The 11,323-nt window shown below is 34.1% G+C and overlaps 1 protein-coding gene across 1 annotated transcript in view; it reads right to left on the bottom strand.

The window, feature by feature from the left end:
* Window positions 1-6,014: 6,014 nt before the first annotated feature.
* Window positions 6,015-11,323, bottom strand: part of alien (COP9 signalosome complex subunit 2 alien) — a 66,837-nt gene continuing 61,528 nt past the window's right edge. Inside the window, exons 6-7 of the mRNA XM_089102652.1 lie at window positions 10,458-10,599; window positions 6,015-6,224 (exon numbers count right to left, since the gene is read on the bottom strand). Of these exons, the coding sequence (XP_088958778.1) occupies window positions 6,080-6,224; window positions 10,458-10,599 (287 nt within the window). The 3' untranslated portion in view covers window positions 6,015-6,079. The remainder of the gene's footprint in view (window positions 6,225-10,457; window positions 10,600-11,323) is intronic.

Genomic DNA, 11,323 nt, shown 5'->3' with positions numbered 1-11,323 from the left:
CAATTAGCAACAACATTAGACATGTCTCCATATTTAGCCACTCGATCATTCAACCCGAACGGATAAGCAGTACCGAGGGTATGGATCCAATAGTCTTCACGTTTACGTAAATTTATATTTTTCTCTTCTTTAGTTAGATTACTTATTTCCAAATTTTCTAAAATCGTAATGGTTAAATCAGTTAAAGCACAGGTACCATTATTACAATATTGTACTAGATATCTATTCGTTTTTTTACCATTAATTGTGCTTTTGTGCCCAAAAAATCTCTCATATATGTTATTAATACTTTCCCCCACATATTGTAAGCCACAAATTTTACACTCCAACAAATAGATGATATTATTTGTTTTACAATTTACCCTAACCCGAAACAAACAATTAAACTTGTTATTATGTAAAGTGATTTGTACCATAGCCCTAGGGGTTAAATAGTCTCGGCATATAAAACAACTACCAGTACACCTACCAATATCCGTTAGACCGCTTTGAATCTTAATAGCATTCTAATTTACCATTAAGAACAAGGTAAAAAACCAAAAACGACAAACAAAACAAAATCCAAATCATATCCAAAAATCAAGCATATTTCCATTAACCATAACACCGAAAAACAACCCAAAACCAAAAATAAAATGACTTCCCAGAACAATTATCCGTCTCAGGTTAAAACCTGGATCAGGGTTAAGGTCTGTCGGGGAAAATTTTTTTTAAACAATTCCTCCACCAGCACTAGATCCAACCTGAAATCATATAGTGTATTACGGTAATCACCTGGCAAAAAAAAAAAAAAAAAAAAAAAAAAAAAAAAAAAAAAAAAAAAAAAAAATGTCTTCCTACTTTAGTAACTGAAATAAATCAGCACTTGAACAAGGTCTAGACCCTACTCATCCATCCAGTTCCCCAGGACAAAACAGTATAACCAATCCGACAGTCCGAAAATCAAGTCCAAAATAGAGCAAAATCAGCATCAATAAGCATACGTCTATGTTCCAAAACCAAGCTATAGCACCTTAAATCTACAAAAACATTATATTCCCAAGGTGATCACCATATATCGGGGCTCGTCAGATGAAAACTCATTGCCTAAATGGGTTTCGGCGCTTAAATTTCATTACCCAGGCAATTGAGCGCACCATGCAATAATCTGGCATACCCCTATATAGTACCACCAATGGAATAAACATAAACAAAATCCAAAACATCCAAAAAATAAAAATATATACCTCAGAAAATTTTTTTCCAACATTCTGAAAACTACCCCAAAAGCTGGGACGTAGCTATTCAATACTCTATAGCCGTTAGTTGTATTGGATAAACGGAATGTAATGGAATGCAAGTAAGCTTGGTATTGTCTCTGAAAGTAAGAGGCTATGCCAATATCCTTCCAATAGTTCTAAGCCAATTGCTTAGCTCAGATTTTTTTTTCTCGATATTATTTCAGCCTTGTTTATTCCAAAATAATTATTTTATGATTCAAAATACGAGGAATGAGACCTTTGATGTGTCGTGAGATTTTTATGAATTAAAAAGGGTTTCAGATCTTTAAATTTCGGTTGAATGAATACTCTTTCGATAACCTACGACCACTGGTTCAATAAGATCTTTAATGGGAGGGGAAAAATATGCATGCGAGACCGTCACTTCCGAGAAAACACGGGATTCCATACTTCCTAGATAACAGCCTTTGGATTTTCGGACATGTTGAATTTCATTGTACTTTTCGTCACGATTACACCCATTTGTCAAAGTTCTCGTGCCCATTTTGTACTAGATTGTGCAAATTTTATTTTACTAATAGCCATGTCTTTCATGACAGTTCTTAGAAAAAAATCGTTGCATTGGGAATAAGTGCCCCCTTCCTTCTCCGTTTGTGCTGGTAGCCATATTTATACGGTTTTTAAAGTTACACATATATACGACGCATTCTCAGCGTAATACCTTAAATTAGGTATGCTTTTCCCAGACCACACTGCCTTTCTATGACGAACAAATAAACGTTCAAATGGGGATAAGTCCATTTATTTAGACAGTGAAAACAGGTAAAGAGTTCAAAAACAGAATGAACCCTGTTTTTGAACTCTCTCAGAAAAATCTAGTGAATGACCCGGAAGTTATTTTGTTTTGTATAAATGTACTAATTTCTATTTCAACACTTTAATATTTCTATTGATGACAATTGCTGTATATGTACTCGAAATATATAGACTCTAATACCTGTTTTCACTGTTTAAATAAATAGACTTATCCTCATTAAATCGTTTATTTGTTCGTTAAAGTTACACTTAAAATATTTCTACAAAAAGAGTCACCACGCAGCACTCATATTGCAGGCTTAGTTCAAAAGTATTCCTCAAAATGAAGTAAGATTAGAACAAATATTCTCATCTCCCTACCTTCTATGTTTTCTTGAAGGACCTCTCAGTGTAAGTTACAAAATTTAGATCTAATAATTAACTTTTTGAAGCTTCGGGAACCCTCCCCAGTAAAGAAAGGCCCGGTGACCCTCTTCCCTAACAGTTGGTACATAACTATACATTCACGAAGCCTCAAACGAATCAGCTCAATCGAATGAAGCTAAAAAATTCACCGTGGTGCTGCATCCTTTGATTTCTGAAACTGGAAGGAAAAAAGAAACTTTGATAATTTCAAATCGATCACCTAATCCAGGATTCTCAACCAATAGCATTGTCGCACATATAGGACGAATATTATGGTTTTTGACAAACATTAGCAAGTGGCAAAACGCCACTGTGACGTGAAACCATCTAGTCTTCTACTAAAAATTACCACTAGAATTTTTCATTGACGTCTCAATGAGCCTTGTATTGATTTTCAAGGAGCTTTGACCTCTCTTAGGAAACGCACATCTATGACCGTCCTTACAAAAAAGTACAAATTTTGTTTGCTCGAAATCTCTACTCCATGATTCTCTGATGTGCTGAATATCATTTTGTAATTGTCACCAAAATCACTCCGCTTTTTAGGGGTGTTTAGCCCTTTTTTTCGAAAATGAGGCAGATTATCTAAGTTTCATAACTTATGATGACTAACTTCAAAAATAGTGAATTCGACATAGTTCAAATCATCGTGCAAATTAGACTCTGTAGATGGTTTTTGAGTTTCGATCACTTTCAACACGAGGGTATTTACTAGCTAGTTCGTACTTGATTAGTTGGATTTCTTTCTAACTTTAAGCCGTAGTCCCAGGGGCTACAAAGATTGCACTACCTTCAGACATTTTTATAGCTTAAATTTTTTATTCAAATAGGTACGTAGAACTTTTAACCCAATGCCATGTTTGGCCACGAAGAGCCCTAAAGGCAAAAGGAGGAATCTAAATGTTCTTCGGTGAATTTTGGCTCTTAAAGAAGGACGTAGAACTCTTGATTTGCGTTTGAATTAGACTTAACACAAAATTCTACGACCATTCCTGGTTAAAGCAACAACAACAACAAAAAACAAAAACAAAAAAAAAACAAGCTACCCGATAAACAAGTACCCGTGAAACGACAAACATAGTATTGTGCATGTTCTTGGTTAAATGGTTAAAAATGTTCTTTCGGGGGGTTCTTGGGCGTTTAGAACTTGATGGTGGAACTTGCATCGAGATCAGATTGAGTTTGGAGGGTTATTCTCCTTTTTTATAAAATAAAGTAAAATCACTTATGCTAATAGCATTTGCTTGGTATCTTACAGACAGTGGGTGCTGTGAACATGTTCAAAGTAGAATAACCAAGTGACAGGGAGGTTTTTTGAAGCTTTATAATTTAGAAGAATAGGAATAAAAATCTTCGAACCTAGATTAGAATATTTTTAGAAGCCAAGGCAATGACAGTTTCTAAGTATGGTTCTTTGTGCGTGTTTTGATAAGCCTAGGTAGATTTGTTAAATGATTTCCAGAGGAATTTTTAATGATAGTCTTAGGTACTCGTTTGACAGGCTATATACAAACAATAAGGGGATAACGTAGACCTCGTAATTTCCAGTAAGAAGGAGTAGGCTTAAAGATTCTCCCTTGCCTAGATGTGAGGGGTTTGTTAGTTGAATCCCCCTCACGACGGGAGAGGGGGAAAAATGTGTTTTCAAGATCTAGAAGGGAGATTTTCGCTTTGTTCGACTTAACAACAAAAAGGTATTTTTGAATATATTGGTGGGGAGTGAGGCAATTGCTGCCAACGTGCAGAAAATTTTGCATTTTTTGTTTAACTGAACTTTCAAGAAAAAACGCCCCAGTTATCTCGAATCGCTAAATGTGTACAATAACCGAGTCGCTGCCATTAATGGTGAGTAACGTTAGCAAGGAGGTCGCGCTCCCAGTTTTATTATACCATTCCAAACAGACTAGTTTGAATGATAAACATTCCTTTAATGACTGGAATAGGAGAAAAATGAGAAGAGAGCATTATTCTTGCCAATTTAATGGACAAAAGAGCAATGCATTGAGCTGGGGTATGTCTGCGCTACGAAATTATTGAAGCGTCCACTGATATTGCGAGAGCGTTACATATCTGAATAACTCAGGTCTTGTCACAAGTTTCTGTACAAGCTATTCAACTTCGTCAAGATCCAGCTGTAAAGCGTGCAAGGCACCTAGAACCTCAGGTCTTGTCAGAAGCTTCAGTAGAAGCTAACCAACTTCTTCAAGATTCAGCTGTAATGAAACAGTTTAAATTCAGAAATGTGAATCATTACCTTATATCTACCGCGAAAGCAGAACAAATTAAAGAAATTTGTAAGCAAAGAAGCTAACCTGAAGCAAAAATTGAGCTATCAATTGGGCCAGGCACATGGGCGCTCATGAAAATTGGTGCTCCACTAAATATTATGCTCTAGGCATGCAATTGATGTATCTTATTGCTGAGCTGCAACTAATTGAAAAAAAGAAGCTGAACAGAGAAGAGACAAAATCTGGAAAGGCCCAGACAAGGTATATCTGAAACTAAATGACTATTCTTTGGCTAAAACGTGACGAACTATAGCTCAAACATCTATACTATACAGACTTGATCAAGCGGCTTTACACAGAATCATACCAGAACTTAAGAAATTGTATCATGATATATGTAAATGAGTTAATTCTTGAGTTACAACATGAATCGTTTCTTTGAGAAAACTTGCTTTATGTTTCTCCAAAGAAAAGAGAATAAATTTAAAAACAAAGATTAAAAAAAAAACTAAATGACGACATTAAAACAAGAATTCGCACAAAGGTGTTGGTGCTGCTCCCTCAAATTTCCCCAATAGGCTGGAACAGTTTTTACGCCTTACAGAAAACTAAATAAACGGGTCACATAATAAGTTTATTCGGCCTATTGATTTTCCTTAAAGCAAGAAAAGTTTACAAAAAATTTGAACATTAGTGCACTAATAAAAGAAGTAGCCTCAATTGTAGCAAATATGATGATATAAAAGAGTTCAACTGAAGCATCGTAACAGCATTTTTATTCTTTTACATTTTATAGAAAAAAGGACCAATGAAAATGTATTCAGCTTACAGTTAAGCCCGAATGACATCCTAACAGGATTTGAGGTGGATTTTAACTTTGTGGTAATTTATGTTCGTTTTAAGTTTGATTCCACTGTCTGTTGTAATTTACGCTAGATTTAAGGTTGAATTTCCAAATTCACAGCAATTTCTGCTCATTTCAAGTTTTAAGATCGCTCTTCTACTTCCCTTTAAAGAACTTTGCTTATTAATTCAATTCCTTCTTAAGACCTAAATAAATTATGTTCGAATGAAGTTATGCAACAATCAATATCCCGAAAAACTGTAAAAGTTTAAGACGGTCTTTACATTACATGAAGTTTAAAAATATTTCAATGAAAATAAATAAAATATCTCCAGTTTACGGAGTTACGCTAGACAGCCCGATCATAAATTCTTCATTTCACTATAGCAACTGAAGATAGCTCCTTAGAAAATAAAGGTCATTTGCTGATTTGTTATTGGCAATTTGACAAAGTTTTTTGTTACTGCTAACCCTACTTTACATATTGCAAAAAAACGCCAATAATCATCATCAGTTTATAAATTAAGAATTTAAACAAGAATATAGAGTCGTAAACTTTTCGAAAATCATCCCATCTTGCTGGATATGGCGGTGTGTAACGACTGAAGTTGACTTGTCCATTTGTCCAGAGCTAAATACCGTTTCACATCTTTATCTTCATGGCAGAGTTCCAACACTTGATTTGGTTGATCAATGCGACCTTGAATTGTGCTAAAAAAAATCACAGGAAGATATAAAGAAGAAAAACAAAAAGCAAAATTTAAAAAATACAAAAAAAAATAAAATACGAGGATTAAGGTCAGAGACACTTGGATAAGAAAAACATGTCGCGACCGTTTTACCTGTAACAGAGCTTCCTAAAAAAGGCAATCTGTAAGAAAGAACTAAACAAAGAAATAAAAGAAGTTACGAAATAGAAGCGGAAAACAATGCAAGTATACAACTGAAACATAAAATTGAGACTCCCGTCCAGTATATAACACAATATTTCATCCGAACTCAAATTTTATTTTGAAGCTATTCTAGTTCTTTTCCGTTTCTCGATTTTTATCTTTCCAGTACTTTCGTTTCAACACCTTCAATTTCATAATTTTCTACCTGATGTTAGCTGTTTCAAAAGAGGGATAAAACAAACAAATATGCCTATATATCCTTTTCAAGCCAAATAAGAAATCAGGTTTTATCCTTGCCCTTGTCCACCCATTGTAGGAAACCACTGAACAGAACAGTGTAAGGCCCAGAAATAATTTTGTTTTTGAATGTACACGAGGAACTATTGCCTTTTGCTTGACTGACTAAAAAGGAAATTTGAAAAAAAAATTCAAAGAAAAGAAGAGTCGTATACGACGAAAAGAAATGAAGTCCAATATTATTTAAAACTTAAAAAGAACAGAAATTACTATCAATTAATGAATGAAACCAAAGACAAACAGAAGATAAAAAGAATAATGAGATCGAACATAAAGATGAACACATACTGCTATAGGTGAATGAATAAATCCTAAAACGAACCGAAATTAAAATGAATAATAAACGACAAGTTAAAGCAGGTCGAAATCACCACACACAAGAATAAGTCTAGTATCCCCAAAGCGTTCTAAAAGGTTAGAGCGTCATCTCCACTTCACTGAAAACAAAATATACATTATAAGTTTTGTTAATAATTACAACATTAAAAATTAAAATTTGTTAAAATTTCCATCATATATTAAATAATTATTTTTACTTTCATTACTTCGTCCCAATAGTCTTCATTCTATTTTCTTTTTATTCCTTTCTTGTTTATGCTTTTTCAACCAAAAGTTCGACTGTTAAAATAAATCTGGTTTTCAGTAGGATGCAAACGACACTCAGGTCGTTTTGAGGGTTTGAGAAGGAGATGAAGTAGCATCACTCCTGCTTGTAAACCTTGATTACCCTTGAAATGTTCTTTATTCATTATTATTATTGTTGTTAATGGTATGACAAATAAAAAACACAGTGTTCACAAATCGTTTTCGGTAAATCGTAAATGACATTGCATCCTTTAGAAGGATTAGGGGAATGTAACCCTACCCTTTTTCGTGACTATTTCTGATCGTTTTGAATTTGATTTGATTAATCGTTTTACTTTCTATTCGTTTTACGATTAAATCACTGTTCTATACCAAGTTGATCTATAGTAGTATCTGACACCTTTATGTTCAAGTGATTATTTAATTTAATTTATGTTCGTTTGAAGTTGGAATTATTATAGGAATTTACTTCTGCACGTCTTGGGTTTTAAAATGTATCCTGACTTTTCTTTAAAATTTTTTTTTTTTTTAATGTCTTTTTATTCAATTTTGTTCGTTTTTAGGTAAATTTTACTGTTGCCCAATATTAGGAATATTTGTGAAGGTTTTTCTTTTTTCTGTTCAAGATCTAAATTTTGTAATTTAAGTGTTTGACAATAGTCAATAGTAATCTTAATTCATCATTAAATTAAAAGAAAAATTAAAAGATTGTCATATTTTGTTGTAAGTTTCTTTGTTTCAATCAATGCATGTCTAGGACTGAACAGGAGTTCTGTTCTGTTGTCTTTCAAAAACAAGAAAAAGAGACGACACTGATTCATTCACAAAATACCACAAGGTTCATTTATGTGACGTTGTGTTTCCATGGAGGTAATTCTGGTCCTGAAATTTCAATTGAGGTGTCTACGTGGCCTGAAACTTTAAAGCATACCAGCGTAGAAAAATACAGTTTTTCGCCCTAAGAATCGATAAAGTCACAATTTTCCCTAAAAATTTATTATTTCCATTAAGATCCCTTTAACCCAGTCTACATACCCTAAAAGTTTCAAAGCAATCATAAAAAAACGATGTTTACCCCATTTTTGGCTTTCAGAATGGATTCAACCCTCTTCTTTCAAAGCATTTATATGCCTCATAGGTTTGTTTGGTTAAGTATACATGCCCATTAGGTTGCTAGCCGTAGGGGGGAGGGACAAAACAAATTTGGGCCTATTTTGGTAGCCACGAATCGTTAAAGCATACCTTTTTCAAGTAACTATTGTTTTCATTTTATTTAGGCAATGTTTTACTGTCTTTGAGGCTCCTTGTCTTTACCTACCTGCCCAGTAGATTTTAAGCTAATCCGAGAAAAAAAGTAGTTAGCTCTGTTTCAAGTGCCGCATATAGACACAGCCAACCTTCTTTCTTTTATTATTTGTCAGGTTTACCTGGCCCTGTAAGCAACAATATTATCGGAAACGAACAAAGTTTTGGGTTCATTTTGGGTCATCACAAACCAATGCAGCTAAAATTAGTTCCAAATTTGTTTTCTGCATAGGGATCCACCTCGACAAGACGCTCATAAATGTCATTTTCGAACTGATTGACGAGATGAAATATGAGTCCTTTTTTTGTGCATTTCACGTCTTTTAGTCTAGATTACATTTCACGTCTTTTAGTCTTTTGTTCTAGAATGATCAAAAAATTCAAGTAACAGGGTTGAAAAAAAGTATTGCGAGTCTTCGGGGATGGGAAAAAAGTTTAGGGACTATTCTCGGGCCAACTATTTTTTCCGGTGTATAAGGGTTCTACTCACCAAAATACATTACAGATTTGAGAAAATTTCCGGCATAGAAGATAATTATCAATTCTTTTTTGAGCGAACTAATAGGAGACAAAATGTGTTTGCACCCTTATCTCTTTCCCCGAACATAATATTTTGATTTTCCCTTTACCCTTCCAAAATACTCAGGTAATTTTTAATTCGATCTCAAAAATTCATTCCCAACAAATTGAAGATAAGCTATTTTAAAAGCCTATATGAATATACTGTTTTTGGATTTACCTCATAGCGGCACCATGAATAGATTCAAAGTTCCCCTTAGGCTGGTAGTTCGAAAGAGACATGTATTCTTTCGCACCCACATTTCCGCCCTTTAAACGCAAAAACATGAAGGACCCTTGCCTATTCCTTCCTCGCAAAACTCCGCAAGTTTTAGCTCAGTCCATACGTGTCACACCCAAAATGTCTCATATAACCTTTTTTGATAACCTGGTTACACACATTCTTTCGATTACTCATTTAGGTCTCTTAAAAGGGCACAACAACTCTCCATTTCCAATCGAACGAGCTCTCCGAAGTTTCTGTAATCACTCCTTTTATACGAAGTGGCTGGGGAAAAAAAAAATTACACATTGCAGGCACATGACTCTTTACAACAGACAACGTTAGAGCGTTAGCTCTAAATGTCTAATTTTGCAACAATCAAGAAACAAAGCGGCATATAAAAATAGGTTGCACCTTTACAAAGATAAAGAAGACGGTGACACTTTGAAGCAATGACACTTTTTACAACAACAATGATGAGCCGCAAAAGCAAACGTGGTCCAAAAAGACAAAACAATGAAACTTTTTAACAAGATAGATGCGAACAATAACACTGTGCAATAACAACCAAAAAATAGGTGATTCTAATTATCCGTGTGTGCAACGACAAAAGTGCAATTTGTCATGGGTACTGGATAACTTGTGACTAAAAAATACCACCGTTAAAAGTCGCCGTTAAAAAAAACTATTTCTACAGAATCATTCTTGAAGATCGAAGATGATTATATTAGATAATTCCCTATTCATCCTAAATATTAATATTATTACCGAATGTAAAATAAAAATTCGTGAACTTTCTCTTTTATGAAATATCTCAGTTTTTGTTTTAACCTTGCATCATGTTTTACTTTACATTGTGAAAATTCAGGTAATATTTTTTAGATTTGTCTAAAATAAACCAATCTAGCCTAAAATCAAAACCTATCCACTTATTTATTTCTTGCACGGAGGTCTTCATTGGTATAAACTTTTTTTTTTTTTTTTTTTTTTTTTTTTTTTTTTTTTTTTATACAGAGACATATTTTCGCTCTTTTCTTTATAGGTGTTTGGCTAAATTTGCTTAATAAGCCAAGCAAAACTTACTTGTCAAGGATGCAGGAGACAAGGAGGGATTCAACTTCGCTAGAGTCAACATTCAATTCTTTGGCAATACTCGGGATGTGTATCCGTGTATAAGGCTTAATAAGCTGAACCAAAACTTGAGTTCGTATGTTCACCAACAAGTCTACAAAAACAGGAGCGTAACTATAAACCAAGAAAGATTTCCAGAAACGACATTAGCTTTTCATATCAACGCAATAGACGATCTAATAAATTAGTAAGGTGATGCAGAATAACAACATGCTAATACACTAAGTAAAGAGACGGCTTTTTGTCGCTTCCTCCAATCACTTAAGTTTTAGGCCCAAACGAGCTACGCACGGCAGCTTGGGCCTTTGCACTCACAAGTATAGCTTAAAGTATGACCCCTTCACCCGCTTTGCTTATTTAGGTCCAAACATAAGATCTGTGGTCCTCACACGCTTGTTATCATGACACCATATTTACAGTTTATTTGTTGTTTTATTTACTTTTATTTTTACAGCCTAAGTTTTATTTTAGCTTTTAATAGCCTAAGCTCCAAAATTATTCTAAAAATTTTCACGTTACTACCTTGATTCATTTACCTCATTTTCCAGTGTGCAAGAAGGATTTATCCAAATCTGAAACACGCAATTATGGTTAAGGCATTCCCCGTACCGCAATAAAGAACGAACTCTAGCATATAGTAAGCGAAAATTTAAAAACACGTTAAAAAAAAAAAAAATGTCAAATGAGGAAAAATCGCCATTTGAAGCTCATTGAGGAAAGGTGACTATATCGCCACTGATAAGGGAAGTAGATTGAAGCACGTAATCATAAAATAAGTGAAACAGGAGTCAGCATCTTCACCAACGACTCTGAATTAA

The sequence above is a fragment of the Artemia sp. Qi Xiang Cuo genome, chromosome 16, assembly GCF_049724085.1.
Source record: "Artemia sp. Qi Xiang Cuo chromosome 16, ASM4972408v1, whole genome shotgun sequence".
Classification (NCBI taxonomy): Eukaryota; Metazoa; Arthropoda; class Branchiopoda; order Anostraca; family Artemiidae; genus Artemia; species Artemia sp. Qi Xiang Cuo.
This window is presented reverse-complemented; position numbering and strand designations above follow the sequence as displayed.